Below are 16,207 nucleotides of genomic sequence, written 5' to 3' on the forward strand. Positions count from 1 at the left end.
GTCAGGCTTAGTTAAGATTTTTATTCAAGTTTAGTATAATCACATCAAACGAATAGGAGTCATTTCTAAGCTACCTGATAAAATAGAAATGGTATTGAAATAATGTATCTAAATAATTGGACAACTGGATTTCATCCTCAAATTTATTATCTGTAAAGAATAGTGAAAATATTTTGTTGAGTGTGTAGTGTAAGATTTGTAATGGGTTTCCAAGATGGACTGGAATAGTTGTAGTGTAGTTTAAAAGTGTTAAGTTTTCACTTTTTCATATTACAGACGTAATCTGAGTGCGTTATTCACTGAAACTTTGCTTTGCCACTTTATCTATCTGTCATACAATGCCTTGATGGCACTCTCTCCCATTGCACAGTTTCCTGTCTGCACATCCTTCATGAACTCATCAATCTTGTCCAACTGCTTCAGCTCAATGTTGATTCTGTCCGTTTGCTCTTTGCGTAATGAGTTCAAAAACTTCAACATTTCTCCCTGGGAAGCACCGGCTGAAACACAAGTTTCGACAAATTATTTGAATGATATTTATAGAGTTCTGATGTTAAATGATCAATGTAAAACCAAAACTAGGATTCATATTTCAATATTATAATATGTGCTTCATAAAAACCCACTTTGAACTTCTAGTCTAGAAATATTAGGTAGTCTCATCAATGTCTGGCAAAGAATGATAGGAACTGTGCAGCCAGAGCTGTTAGAAAATGATAGGATTCAATGAAATTGAAAAGCATTGAACTGACTCCAATCGATTCAACAACGCTTTATATTTTCACCAAATAGATGTACTCCAAGGCCTGACAAAGTCAAAAATTTTACAGATTTTATTTGAAAACACTCGCTTTTACTCAATTCTATTTTCAAATCTAAAAATTATTACATAACACTATTTGCAGATTGTTCGCCGTCATTGATCAATCTTAAATAATTTATATAACTATCTGAATAATTATTTAATAAAGACATCATGCTGATATGTTTAATGTACAATCTGATGTGGACTCTGGATATGGATTAGAATAATTTAGTGGACTGAAATATTGAGATCACTCAAAAGTAAAAATGTATCAATATTATATTTTTTTAGAATTTAGATTAACGTATTTTGGGAAGCCTGGTTTTCTTGATATTTCATCTTCTGAAGTAAAATTGATGATATTCACGTTTTGCATCGTCATTCCACATTAATGCTGTCACCAAAAGAACTTTACAGAGATTAGCTATTGATGAGTGAATATATTATACTTCAATAACTTTCATCAGTTTGTCAACTTTAAACACCATAAATATTATGTTAAAAGTTGACAATTTAATGAACGATATTGAAATTTATGGAATTTTTTTCATTAACTACAGAGAGTATAGAATGTATTACATTCTATACTTTCTGATTGACTACTGCATTTGTAATTTCATATGTTTTGATTGAAGTCGCATTTAGGTACATCCTGTTACATGAGAATGAAATTTCTTATTATAAATAATAATAATGTTGATGAAAATTTTCTATATAGCACACTTCTAATTATGTAAAAAGCAATCAAGCAAGGCTTACGTGGAGATACTGTTGAGACTTTGGTTTGACTGCTTGTTCCTCCTGATTTAATACTGAGGGCAGACTTCTTGTTTGTTAAAAACTCGTGCAGCTCATCTTTGCCCTGAAAAAAAACACAATTTGTGACGATACTTAATCAATGCAGATGACTATTTATAAAGTAAGGCTTAAGCTTTATTATACATCTAGTGGCCTACTCCAAAAGCAGTATAAAATGGGAAATCAGTAGCCTATAGCATTCAGAAAATATTAAAAGTACCGTACACTTTAACCCTGAAAATTAGTTATGAAAATGATGAAATAGTTATTTGTGCAACTAGTGCGGAAAGTGACAGTTTGCTGCACCGAAAGAAACGTTTACGCCCGAGCCGTAGGCGAGGGCGGAATGGTTTCTTGAGTGCAGCAGAGGAACTTTGCGCACGTATTTCACATTAAGTTTTTCCTACAGTTACCATTGAATAAGAAAAGTGGGTAATTATGGGTAAAATTGCCTGAAATCCATCAAATGTATATCTCTGTAATTTTATTATTAATAAATAAAATAGAATGTAGTATGTGTGTTTGAATGGCGGCTGTGTGCTGTCAACTGCTGTCATCCACCACAGTCCACCACCTCAAGACTCTTATAATGTGCACCACAGTCACAGTTACCAACTTAATTTTGATTTTGCTGCACTGGTGCTCCATATAACCTACTAACTATTTTGCGTTGCCATGTTGCAAATCTGGAGTGCAGGAAAAATTTTTCCCGCACTAGAGCGGAAAAGTGATACTTTGCGTTCTGTAATCAGTGCAGCAATGGTCACTTTTCAAGGTAACTGTAGGAAAAAGTATTATATTTATTAGCTTTCAGTAATTTTTTCTATGTAATAAAAGTTTTCGAATCTTGATAAAGAATGATTTCTAATAGTAAACAGTAATCTTGATTGGAAAAAATACTAAAACTAGATTTCCAAACGATACATCTAAGCAGAGATAACCCAAAGCTCTTGAATGCTTATCATGTGATGGTAGAACCGAATTCTTGTGTAATGGTAGATCTACTGTTGATTTCCTTGGTAGCTATTTTCATGTCGCCAGCATAGTACAAGTATTTTCTTCTATGTAGGATTTCGAATTTGCTGCTATTTTTATTGTTTGACAACTCTTTGTCATCTATATAATTATATAAAAGCGAAATTGCACTCACACACTCACTCGCAGAACTAAAAATCTACCGGACCAAAAACGTTCAAATTTGGTAGGTAGCCTATGTTCAGTTGGACCTTTAGAGGCGCACTAAGAACGGATTTGGAAAAATTTCCAAAGATACGCCCAAAATCTGCGTTTTTCCAGAGTTTTTTTTTAGCGTTTTCTCAGCTTTATCACGAACAAATGAACAGAAAATGTTCAAATTTAGTACAGAAGCTCAGCTAGGGTGTAATAATGCTGTGTTGGAAGGAATTTGAAATAACGCCATAGATACGCCCAAAATCTGCGTTTTTACCCTGGTGGCGGAGCCCCCTGGCTAGACGGATATGACGAGCGAAGCGAGCCTGACGGCTAGTTCATTATATAGTGACGAATATAAAAGAGTTGGAATATTAATAACTTATTGAAATATTTGTAGTAATAGCACGTACCATAGGCTTCTTAGGAGCCTTGGCCATAATATCTTTGAGTGTAACCGATGCAATAAGATCTTTGTGCAGTTCTGGAACTTTGACTTTGTCTGAAATTCGCTTGGTCATCATGCTAGGTCGATCTATCTCCACCAGACTGCCAAACGTCTGCCTCGCGACCTCTTCTTCTTCGGCCTCTTCCTCATCTTCCTCTTCTTCGCCTTCTTCTCCTCCTTCCTCAGACGACTTGACACGCTTCTTTTTCTTCTTAGGTTCTCCTGATTCTTCAGCACCTGCAATGTGCAAATTGAATTATCTGATTAATCAAGCAACGATAGATGAAATATTTTACAGCATATGACAAAAATTTTGCCACCAATTCTATAAAATACATAATGTGTCGCTAATGTTCTTGAATAAATCGCAATCTATTGATGTAAATCTATTCCTCAAGGCTGTGACTTATGCAATATCAAAGTGATGAATGATGATGAGAAATTATTAGATAAACTGTATAAATTAGAATCATCCAAGCAAACAATAGAAACATTAAGATTGAGTATATTTATCAAGGTATTTATTGAAGGATATGGATTTATCATTACATCAGTGTCATTTGTATCGTAAATAAAATAATAGATATTCGATCCGTAAATAAATTTGCATAATCAGAACGAAAATCTATGTATTGATTAGAAATTTGATTAAAAATATTGATTACAAATGCAACATTTAAAACTTCTATTCATATTTAGAGTTGGTCCAGTAGTTCACAATTGGTTAATCCAATTTCCAGTGAGAGCCGGGAGCTTGAAATCAACTGTGAACCAAACTTATCTTGAAGCTTATTTCTAATTCTAGATTTTTTAAATCAAATTTCAATTTGGTATAAATCACTCTTACGTAGTAGTATACAATGAATCATTAAAATGTTTCTAGGATATTTACTAAAAATTTATCTTGAAAATAATTGCTGTTGTATATTACAAATGATTGCTGTTGTATATTACAAATAATTAGAGCAGAATATTCCAATCAATAGAATAAAAATGTCCAGCCTTTGTATTCAAACTATCATTAAGTTAAAAGGCGGATTCCCTCATACTATTTCCACCCAGCCCGGCAGAGGGTGTATGTAAGTCCCATTAGAGTGATTAATATTCTCAATGTACCGGAAACTTTCACTGATACTGCAATGTGTCATCTGCCTAAGTATATGTCTAAGTATATTTTCTCCAAGATGCGATTAAGATTGCAATGAGTTATATTTGCTACAAATAATTTTATTGTCAAAAAATGTGTTATTGTGAGTAGGCAAACCTCCTTCCTCTTCGCCTTCCTCCTCTCCTTCTTCTCCACCACCTTCGTCGATTGCTTCTTCTTCCTTTTCTCGTGGAGCCTGTTCCTCCTCTACGGCCTCTTCGGTGAAGAAAGGCACCGAAGCATACAGTTCAAGCAGCCTATCTTCCAGCTGGCTTATCGATATTTGCACATAACTGGGATACTCCCCGGTGTCATCTCGGATGCTTCGCAGGAATTCCAACGCCCATTGTAGTTGTGAGATTCCTGGAATTAAAATAATACAATCATTGCAATGTATAACGCACAGTATATTAGCCTATTATATAAAACTATAGTTTTCACTTTCCATATTGATAATCCAATAAAAATAAAATAAATTCTAGTTGAACATAAAATATTCTTAATCACAATCAATTAAATCAATTACAAGAGGGTTTCCATTGTTTCTGTGTTTTTTATTTTATCTATTTCTATAGCTCTGTTTTTGATTGATGTTAATGCTATGATTCGTGGGAATATACTATACACCATTTGTAACCATTATTCGAAAAATGGTTTGATAGTTTTCAAAGTATATAATTATTCAAATCGTAACACTTGAAATTTCAAAGCTATTCAGTCCCTAAGTATTTATATTGTTGAAGTTGTGTTATGTGTGATATTCTGGTGCTTTTCCATAATTGAAAACACAAATAAAAATTTTCAACTAATTTTCATTGATATACTTACAAAAGAACTTGTTTCCGTAGCTTCACCAGCTACATCTTTAACTCTCTTGTGACACTATTAATGAAAATGATAAGCAATTTCTATATATGTTTTTTATTAAATTATTTGTATTGTATTTTTTGATTATGACGTGGTCAGTGGTAGAGTGACAACGTGGTAGTTTTGAATGTCACTGTCGTGGTAGGTCTTGACAAGTTATTAAATAAAAAAGTTTTTCTATTCCAAGTCAAGTTGCTAATTTTATTCAAAGAATAATCATTTTTTCAAATTCCACTTAATAAGTCAATAAATTTTAATACAAGTCATTGGAACCTAATAATCATAGACAACATAGAAATCATAAATGAGAAGGGATAAAAATATACAGTTCTCGATTTTCATTTTAGTTTTCAAAATCAATGATCAATGTTACTTACCGATTGGTTCCTCAGCAGCCGGAACTTTGAATAGATTCCAAATAACAGCAATGAGATGATCGGTAAGTACCCAGAAGGGTGGCCCTCTGGCGACGCCTTTGGGATCTGTCCTTCTGAACGTGTACAATTCTGGTTTGAACTTGGAAGAATCCTCCTCCAGACATATTACAACCCTTTTTCCTCCTTTATCGCCACTGTTGAACAATTTAATACATTTTTTGTTCTATATACATTTTTTCATTGCGAAATAACTTGGGTGAATAAAATAAGTAGCTTGATTATTTTAATAATTTTTTTCAGTCAGTAAATCATATCCCGAATGGATTATCTAAAGAGTGTATAAAATTTGTTTTTGTCTAACACACATATTTGTTTGATCATTGTCAGGAGGAACTAGCTCAAATAACTTGTAACTTTTTATGATAATTTTAAATTTGGAGTAATATAATATAATAGTTATCAGCAGTTTTAAATGCATATTATTGGATAGTGAGATACCAAGATTCAAATACTTTCAACTATTTCTTAAGCGAGTCTTATAACATTAAGACACCGAAGTGGTGTCCTTATATCACAGAATACAGAATTATAGTAGTTTTCTCTGCTTTTATGTAAAGGAAGCTGCAATGGTAGGCCAGTAATGGTTAGGGTGGCTGATTTAGTAAAACACAAACTAGACACCAAAACCCAAGAGTCTTGTCGCAAAAATGTGGTGTTCCGGCCGCTAAAGTCAGATGACCCATCAGGTATTCCTATTATAGTGTAATAAAACTCGATACTAAATCATTTATGGGCCGCTATGTGCTCGGACACATGGTGTCAAATGTAATATACAGGTCATAGTTAGTGTGCAACACACTCATAGAGGCACATATTTATTTATTTAAATAAATATGTTGCCATGGCTAAAAAATCCGCCTAGTAGCATATTTATTCAAAAAATCTGGTGTGGTACACTCACACAACTTTCCTTGCTCATATTTGAAACTACGATCAGACTTCTGTATATGGTGTATATATAATTGTTTTCAAAGTACTTTTTCTTTGTGTGAATGTGAAATTCGATGATTTTTTTAGTCGTCATTTTTTTAAAGTCGTCAAAACAGCTGTTCTACAGATGAAATATCTCGACTATGTGTTCTTTTTATGAACTGCGCTACCTACCTACCTCATGCACGAGAAGGAGGTTACTAAGTCCATTTCCCAAGGATGGGGTGGACCCCCCATTGGTTTCCCAGAAAGGAAACTCATGCCAGTTGATAGAGCTGATAAATAATTATACAGGGTATGAATTTGAAAAAAATCGGTCAAGTTATTTTTGAGAAATCGTGAAAAACATGGTTTTTCAGTAATTATCCGCCATTTTTCTCAAGAATATTACGGAGCTCCTGCAATTTTCCAAGGAAAGAACTCATGTCATTTGATAGGGCTTATGAATAGCTATCCATGGTTTAAATTTGAAGAAAATCGTTAAAACCATTTTCGAGAAAACCGTGAAAACCCTGGTTTTTTGGTCATTATCCGCCATTTTTCTCAAGAATATTACGGAGCTCATGGAACTTTCCCAGAAATGAGACTCATGCCAGATGATAGGGCTTATAAATAGCTATCCATGGTATAAATTTGAAGAAAATCGTTGGAGCCGTTTTCGAGAAAACGGTGAAAAACATGGTTTTTTAGTAATTATCCGCCATTTTTTCCGCCATCTTGAATTGAATTCTATTGAATTTCTTATTGTCGGGTCCTCATGGTATAGGGACCTTAAGTTTAAAATTTCAAGTCGATCGGTTAATTAGGAATGGAGTTATCGTGTTCACAGACATACACACACACACACATACACACATACACACACACAGACCAACACCCAAAAATCATGTTTTTGGACTCAGGGGACCTTGAAACGTATAGAAAATTTGAAATTGGGGTACCTTAATTTTTTTTGGAAAGCAATAAGACTTTCCTTACCTATGGTAGTAGGGCAAGGAAAGTAAAAATTATGTCAATGATCGATGGCACACACAGGCTTTGCCTTTGTGGAGAGTTTTCATGAAGTTTTTAAAAATATAATGTATTTTCTGGAGCTACGATATAATAACAACTAGATTTAGTTATAATGATTAATTTTTTAGTTCAACTGTAAGTTTTATTTATGATTGTTTGGTTGCAGAAGATGTAACGTTGCTGTATAATATGAATATTTGTACCCTATGAAATCATGATAATAAAAACCAATTTGATTTGATTTGATTTACTCAACATTTATCTTTTCAAATCCTTCGGTTTATAAAAAAATTATTAGAAAATTTAACCGGATTTTGTGCAACCGGCACTTAATATTACTCGGATTTCAAAATCTTGAGCGGGGTTACTAGCCGGGGGGTTCAATTCAATTTAATTTTCTTCTATCTGTGTATATGCCGGATAGACTCCGCTCAATATTTTGAAATCCATGTAATAATAAATGCCGGTTGCACAAAAGCCGGTTAAATTTTAACTGTGATTAATTCCACGAGAAACAATCAGAGAAGCCGTCAAAAAGAACTTCTCTGATAATCTCAAGATGACCAGTTGAAGAGACTGACAAAACATACAATCTCCCCCTCACTCGAAGAATAGAAACAGGGAGATTAATTAGCTTCTTTCGAATCACTTTCTTGAACACTCTCTCCTCCAGCTCCCGCACCTGCAGTGGAATTCTATTGTAAAATTTCAATGCGCGCATTGGGTGGCAAGTGTACAGCTTAGACAATCTAGAGTAGGGGAGGCCAATGTTGTCTTGCTCTCTAGTTGAATAGTTGTGGATCTGGCCTCTCTTGGAGTGTGTGGAGTTGGCCTTTCAGAAGCACAAGGGAGTTCAGCACATATTGACTGTAGACGGTGAGTATTCCCAGCCTCCTGAAAAGCGGGCGACAATGCTCCAAGTATGGCGATGATGTTATTATACGAACTACATTTTTTTCTGTTGGAGGAAAGTTCTGTGACATCCACTTGCATGACCCCAAAGTTGATCTGGCATATGGAACAGACCATGGTATGCAGTAACCATCAGGAAATTCCTTGTAACATGGCTTCTCAGTTTCCGTATCAGATATGTTACTTTGGAGAGTCGGTTACATATAATATATCCCATGTCAGTGATGAGTCAACCATGAATCCAAAGAGCTTAACCTCAGACCCACCAAAAGGAGGCATTACTAGTGAAAATGAGGGTTACTAGTGAATATTTAAATGTTTGAATTTCTTTGATCAATTCAATGTTATTAGCATCTGGGGAACCGAATAGGAACCGACTAATTTTAATGCAATTGTGCTCTTATTATTTTAGTACCAATTGATAGTATTCAAATATCAGTTATTCATTAGGTACTACCTGTATCGTATTTAAAATAAAACAAACTATTATACTAAAAATGAAACTGTCAAAACCAAATTAAAACTAATAACTAACTAGAATAGTTAAACATTTAGCTAATAATCAGGCATAACAATATTATAGCTAAAAAATATACTAGTTAACTCAATACCGTCAATGTTATAATAATTGATACTATTGATATGAAGTGATCACTGGTGCACTCTTGAAAACGACCGTCTTTGGAAACATTTTATCAAGATATTGTTGTTCAAATAAGAATAATTGATATTATCATACTTAAATAATTGCTTCAGAATAAATACCCAATGATTTGAAATATTTTTCTCTACATTCATTGATCTTACCCTCCCTCATCATAGTCACCAAGTCCAGCTCCATATGCACCATAATCAAATGAATCATCGTTGTGTCTTTGGTCTTGTTGTTCATTTTCAGCTTCCTCTTCAGCCATAATGAAAAATAATTCACTTTTTTACCGAGAAATATATCGAATTATTACGATACTTAAATAATTGCTTCAAAATAAATACCCAATGATTTGAAATATTTTTCTCTACATTCATTGATCTTACCCTCCCTCATCATAGTCACCAAGTCCAGCTCCATATGCACCATAATCAAATGAATCATCGTTGTGTCTTTGGTCTTGTTGTTCATTTTCAGCTTCCTCTTCAGCCATAATGAAAAATAATTAACTTTTTTACCGAGAAATATATCGAATTATTACGATAAATTTTTAAATCATTGTCAATTCAGTACAGAAATTTAGTTGTGTGACGGTTGCTTGGAAATAATTTTTGAGAATAAGAAATTTTAAACAACTGTCGCGCTATAATAAACAGACTGGCAACATTGAATAAACAGAGCTGTCATTGCAATAAATAGTTTTGAAATTTAAAAAGTGAAGTTGCACGATAATGTAAGCACAAAAATTATTAAATATTTTTTAACACAAATATGATGTTGTTAAAATATTCACAACAATCAATTATCAATTTTGAATAATGGCAATTCATAAGAGATTTCCATGTAATAGTTACGATTATTAAATTTTTTCAAATCAAATTTTCAACAAAAATTTTAATTTCGAGAAAAAAAAACTAATTTTGTAAAATCAATGCTTTATCCTCTTTGTGGCTGGGAGTTGCCCGATAGCTCGTGATAAAATCATGTGACTTGATCAGCTGGTCACTATCTTCTGGCTGTGTGACTGCACTGCTGACTGGCGTAGTTTCATTCTGGTTCTGGAATTCACTGTTTGCCATTAGAAGTTTTAGTAAATTTTAAAATAAAATGGCTTATCCAGGAACTTTAGGGGCTGTTCAAGCTGCCAAGGAGCATGTATTGGCAGTTTCAAGGGATTTCATTTCACAGCCAAGATTGAGTAAGTATTGGGAGATTTCTAAGCTTTTTAAAAATCTGCTTTTTAAGATCTGCTTTGAGATCTATTTTTTTGTTTTGAAGGAAATATCAGTTATTCTTTACAAAATTTGAATGTTAAATTCTTTTACTGAAGATAAAAAACAAAATTTTGCAACATTTACCATCAAATACTCAGTGCTCTAGCTATCAATTTTCGATACTTGGGTGATGATCATTCATTCATTTCTATCCTTAGAAATAAGTTTAAGTCAATAACTAATTAAACATTCTCAATTCCTTGTTTTTATCATTGAACTATTTTATTAAAGAAAGCTCTTTACCTTAGCAATACATGGCTTTAGCTCTACTATTTGAATGTAGGTTAACTTCAAAATTGAGAATTCAGGACTATTATTATTTGTTATAGGGCTATGTTATATTAAAGTGCCTTTGTATGGTTTCAGAAAGAATATTTTCAAAAATGATTAGCCAAAACAGTTTGTTTCATTTTCCACTCAAGCTTATCAGTCAAAAATATTTTGGAACGCCCATTTTTGGTGTATGCCTTCTAAGTTTGTATTACAATAGGCCACCAACCTGGGTAGCATAAGAGTCACTAGCTTAATACTTGTGTCCCAGCTAACGACCCTAGTTTCATGAGCGCAATAGTAGCAACTGCCTTGGAACTCGGCCGGATACTTGGCGTCACACTGGTTGATGAAATTGATGACCTGATGTAATACGAGCCTTGGGCCTAATTCTTATTATTTTAATTTTGTTTTAACCCAAGAACTAGAATAGTTTTGATTATCTTCTAAATATACTAAATTACATTAACATTATCAGAAATTATAAAAATACTAGATTATGTCTTGGTAAGTTATTCTAGTACTGGTACCGTTATTAAGTCGTCTTCATTTTTCAGCATATAAAACTGTTTGTGGTGTCAACGGCCCTTTGGTGATCTTGGATGAGGTCAAATTCCCCAAGTTTGCTGAAATTGTTCAGCTCAAACTTGCTGATGGAACTGTTCGTTCCGGTCAAGTATTGGAAGTCAGCGGCACTAAGGCTGTTGTACAGGTTAGTATTTCGTAGGCATAGATTAACAGTGTAATTCTAAACTCATTAGAAATGTTTTGCTATGATAGTGATTTAGTTTCAAAGTCCAAAGTTCAAAGAAAAAGACTTGTCGTTAATAAGATGAATATGATTTATTTTCAAAGACCAAAGGTGTGTAGCATGAAGCTTTTATTATCAACAATATTATATTTGGTTGTCAATAGCATAATAACAAGATTCTGCTCAGTAATTTACATTATAGATTTCTTTAGAAATCATTTAGGCCTAACATAATCTATCATTGATCAAGCCTTAGATGTTTCCAGATCTTATCCAAATATTCATATCCATATTGAATTCAAATGAATTATACTACTATTGCTAGGGCGAGACCATATAAGGTGTTTTTCAGGTGCCAACCCAATCAGCCAATCGGAGAGCTTCCTGCCCTGCCGACAATAAAAACGCTCAATATGGTTTCGCCCTTGAGACACAATGAGTTTTTCTCTTTGGCGTCATTCGAAGCGTCCAACGAATCGTCGCTTGGAGCAATGTAATTCAATGAAGCTGTACACACGGTACTAGCAGCGCCGGCAGGTGATTCGTCGCATGGATTTCTTTCGTCTTTTCGTTCTTCGCACTGGCGTCTGCCTCGGCACATCATTTCGTGTTAGCAAGTGGAGCTGTGCACATGTAATTTTCGGGGAGCGGTGAGGACTGGCGTTTAGTATTTAGAATTTATTTAGTATTTTAGATCCATAATGTGATCACAAGACTACAAGAACATGTCAAAAAATTAAAAAAAGGAAAGCTAATCCCTAAAAGCTAGTAACGACAACAGAAAGTCAAAATACGAACTCACCAGCGTGTTGTCCAACATTACGAACTCACTGATGGAATACAATGGGTTCTCCACCAGCAATTCCCTCAGCGTGCCCTGAAATCGTCTGGTCGACCGGTCTCTTGCCGCTATTGGCAGCTTGTTGAATAGTCTCACAGACAGGTGGGTAAGGCCAGTTCGCGTCCTGTTCAGCCTCTGGGACGGTATGTGTAATCTGTGTAATCTATGAATCCCCCTTGTATTGTAGGCATGAAAACTCTGCCTGGTGGCAAGATCATCCACATTCGCATGTGTCCAGCAAAGGATATGAAAAATATATAGTACAAATACCGTAAGTATCCTCTCTAACAAAGAGATGACGACAATAAGCCAGTCTGTCAGCCCCGCAGTGCCACAGATGACCGCAAGGCTCTCTTCTGCATACGCAGCACACGTCCAACATCAGCGACTCTACCCCAGAGAACCAGACCATATAATATTATGCTCTGAAAGAAAGCGAATTAGCACACCCTTAGGTAGTGCATGGGAACACTAGCTAGGAATTCCATTGACTTCAACACAGCCAGAGTTCAGGCGGCAGACGATTCGTAGCAGGTCAATAATTAGATGCTCCGTGTTTCCATACATGCGTCCAATTGAGCGGCAAACGATTCGTTTAATAAAATGCCTTGTGTGTCCGTTCCCCTTACACTTACTTTATTAGGCGTCACTGCAAAATCGATTTCTTAAAAAAAAAATTATAAAAGTAGATAGAGTTAGAAAGATATTAATAGCGGGTGATTAGACCAGAATTTATGTTGGGTATAACCATAGATAAAAGATAGCATAAGAATATATCTTATGGTATAGGGCGTATCTTCCACTTCTTGAGTCGACTTAGTTGTATCAATATGCTAAACCGAATGAGATAAATACTGGAGATCTACTATTAGTTATGGCTCCTCCTTCATAGTATTGCTGCAACAGCGATTTGAAATATTTTTGTTGCATATAATATCTATTGGCTACTTCCATTAATGATATTGATTGAAAACTATTTGTGTAACTTAGATAAATATTTTTTTTGTTCTTATTGATGATTCATAAAAAGTATTCTCAAAAATCAATTTTAAACTAAAAGATTCTCAGATTTCCTAAATGATGACTAATGTTGATATTTTTATCCATCCTAGGTCTTCGAAGGAACTTCCGGAATTGATGCGAAAAACACTCTGTGTGAGTTCACCGGTGATATCCTTCGGACGCCAGTATCAGAAGATATGCTTGGTCGTGTATTCAACGGAAGTGGTAAGCCCATCGACAAAGGACCTCCCATTCTTGCCGAGGATTATCTCGACATTCAAGGTACGAACCATCAATAATTATTATTTCTACTTCGTTTCATCTTTTCTCGAACCTGAAATAATGGTTTTCCTTTCAGCTGGTATTTCACCCCTGCCAATTTTTGTTCATCAGCTTTTTAGACACAACCCATCAGCTTTACTAGACATAGCTTTTTCAACAGCTTTACTAGACATAACCTAGAAAGAAAACATACTTCTCATTCTCTTTGTCAAAACTGTCAGAGCCAAGAGACATTTATAATAAGAATACATTTTTCCATTCATTTGTTTCTAGATCAAGATTGCATTGCTTAGATTAGTTTTCACTTTACTCTGTTTTTCTCCTTGTGTTAGCCTATGTTTTTGTATCATTTTTTTAATCTTTTACTTTCAGGTCAACCCATCAATCCTTGGTCGCGTATCTATCCCGAGGAAATGATCCAGACTGGAATTTCAGCCATCGACGTCATGAACTCGATTGCTCGTGGCCAGAAAATTCCCATCTTTTCAGCTGCCGGTCTACCTCACAACGAAGTTCGTATTTTTCCATCATTTTATCATATCTGTGTTTATTCAAGTTGAAGTAGTTATCTTTCAAAATAGCACTTACTGTGATTGTGCATTATTTGTAAATGATGAAGAATAGTAATTGGATGTAAATATTATTATCAGTATTGATGCATAAAAAGATTGATTTTCTCATTATATATTCTTCTTGCCACATTGATTTTTTATCACGATATGTCAAGAATATTCTCTGAATCTTTTGGCGATATTATCAGCAGATTATTAATCATATCTTTACGTTTGACCGTGTTTAAGTGTAGATAATTATTGTGAGCATCGCAGGGTGAGAGGAAAGAAGAAGGAATGTTACAAATTATGAATTAATGACATTCCTGTTTCTTTCCTCTCACCCCTCATTGAAATAAACCCCTCTCACCTATAATTGAATAAAGATTACTTGAAATTGTCTAAACCACTGATGTATTAAAACATATTAAGATACTAGTTCCAGTTACTACACTATTAACTATCTTTTACTTATACAATCAATATTATCTTATCTTTTATAAGTATACAATGCTTTTACTTTTACTACGATATACTATTGTTACTAGATATATGTAATGGTGTAACAACCGAATATTGTATCTCAATATTTTTGAATGAATCAGTGGTTGTGACAATTTCAAGTTGTTGGTATTCGATATGGAAACCTACTTCAATATTACTATTCAAACAACACAGAGAACTATCTGACTCACTCTTTATTTTATTTGTCATTTTTGAATATGTAACAGCTTAACATTAAAAGTGCATTAGTGGAAACTTTTTAGTAAATATTCATTACAAAGCATATTTATGTTTGTGATGATAATAACATTTCAGAATTATTTTTGCATAAGGTCTTTGTCGTGGTGCAAACAGCAAAAACAGCTATATGATGTTTTCATTCTTTTCTTATATAAATTATTAAAACAATATAAATTATGTCATCAGTAATTATCATTGCCACAAAAACAAAACTGTATTTAAATTAATTGTAATCAAATTAAAATTACAATTTAAAATTTTATATATTTTTAAAAATATACTGAACTAAGCTATAAATAAGTCGTCTGAATCATAAGATTAGTGAGTTATTCAGTTCGGGGGCTTAGTAAATTAATGAATAGGATATTTCTAAGACATAGTTTGCACTCACTACACTGAAATAAAAATGATTAGTTATTTCTTCATTGGATGATAATTGAATATTGATTTTTGTTATTATTGTAGATTGCTGCTCAAATCTGTAGACAGGCTGGTCTTGTCAAACTGCCAGGAAAGTCAGTTCTCGATGACTCTGAGGACAACTTTGCTATTGTATTCGCAGCCATGGGAGTCAACATGGAAACTGCTCGATTCTTCAAACAGGATTTCGAGGTTTGTCACACTAAACAATATTATCACACAACAATCCTACCTATTTACAAAGTTAGAATTTCAATGAGAAATAGTTTCGATGTAACTCAATTCCTGCTTCAAATAATTTAAGGAAGGCTGCCTGATAAATTTCCATCGTGATCGCTGCGATTTGAGTTGGAATGAATATTTTCTTGGTGAAAATTGATCTAAATTATGTAAGATTCTACATCATAAGTAAGAAGTATCTATTGATATTCAACACAGATATGTTGTCGAATATTCTACGAATGAATAATGAATGGAATTATAGAAAATTAGTAGAATAGCACTACCTATTGCTTTTTTCAAATTTTATTGTAATTTGCAAGGAAATTTTTCTATAATATGGCAGAAATAATATACCATATATTATTAAATAACATACAGGCTCATTATATGTTATCAGTAATTATCATTGGAAAGGCTGATGCTGAAGAACAGTATGGAGGTTTAAAGAGCTACCGACGTATCAGAAACATCAAATGAGAATAAACAAAAGTCTTTTCTATTGAACGCTGATCGCAAATAGTGCTAGGCTCATGTAGATCCCTGATCATTCATAACACAATCATTCACAACAATCGTATTGATTATTTATGTATCAATGGAATTATTGTGTAATAGGGAACAAGAGTCCAAAACTATTATTCCTAATTTTGATAAGTTAGAGAAAGTTATTGGA

General features: G+C 33.8%; 2 protein-coding genes across 6 annotated transcripts in view; one reads left to right on the forward strand and one right to left on the reverse strand.

Moving 5' to 3' along the window:
- Positions 1 to 10,151, reverse strand: LOC111056784 (neurofilament medium polypeptide). 4 transcript variants are annotated; one of them, XM_039442927.1, is made up of 7 exons: positions 9,659 to 9,799; positions 9,336 to 9,430; positions 5,613 to 5,806; positions 4,486 to 4,731; positions 3,187 to 3,458; positions 1,565 to 1,667; positions 1 to 500 (listed from the first exon to the last, which is right to left on the reverse strand). In XM_039442927.1, the coding sequence occupies exons 1-7, from the start codon at positions 9,668 to 9,670 to the stop codon at positions 325 to 327; spliced, it is 1,098 nt and encodes a 365-aa protein (XP_039298861.1). In that variant the 5' UTR covers positions 9,671 to 9,799; the 3' UTR covers positions 1 to 324. The 4 variants fall into 4 exon arrangements, with proteins under 4 accessions (XP_039298861.1, XP_039298848.1, XP_039298854.1 ...); XM_039442914.1 differs by having other exon boundaries at positions 9,336 to 9,458; positions 9,688 to 9,797; XM_039442920.1 differs by having other exon boundaries at positions 9,336 to 9,477; positions 9,706 to 9,788.
- Positions 10,113 to 16,207, forward strand: part of LOC111058393 (V-type proton ATPase subunit B) — a 19,711-nt gene continuing 13,616 nt past the window's right edge. For both annotated transcript variants that reach the window (XM_039442900.1, XM_039442890.1), the window contains exons 1-5: positions 10,113 to 10,375; positions 11,279 to 11,433; positions 13,426 to 13,597; positions 13,970 to 14,109; positions 15,358 to 15,504. In XM_039442900.1, coding sequence (XP_039298834.1) covers positions 10,285 to 10,375; positions 11,279 to 11,433; positions 13,426 to 13,597; positions 13,970 to 14,109; positions 15,358 to 15,504 — 705 coding nt within the window. In that variant the 5' untranslated portion in view covers positions 10,113 to 10,284. The remainder of the gene's footprint in view (positions 10,376 to 11,278; positions 11,434 to 13,425; positions 13,598 to 13,969; positions 14,110 to 15,357; positions 15,505 to 16,207) is intronic.

Source organism: Nilaparvata lugens, chromosome 1, assembly GCF_014356525.2.
Source record: "Nilaparvata lugens isolate BPH chromosome 1, ASM1435652v1, whole genome shotgun sequence".
Taxonomy (NCBI): Eukaryota; Metazoa; Arthropoda; class Insecta; order Hemiptera; family Delphacidae; genus Nilaparvata; species Nilaparvata lugens.

Coding starts and splice junctions, on each gene's coding strand:
- LOC111056784 (XM_039442909.1), bottom strand. CDS start 9,670: ATGGCTGAAGAGGAAGCTGAAAATGAACAACAAGACCAAAGACACAAC. Junction 3,459..4,485: donor GGAAGGCGAAGAGGAAGGAG/GTTTGCCTACTC, acceptor TGCACATTGCAG/GTGCTGAAGAATCAGGAGAA. Junction 1,668..3,186: donor AGGCTCCTAAGAAGCCTATG/GTACGTGCTATT, acceptor GTTTTTTTTCAG/GGCAAAGATGAGCTGCACGA.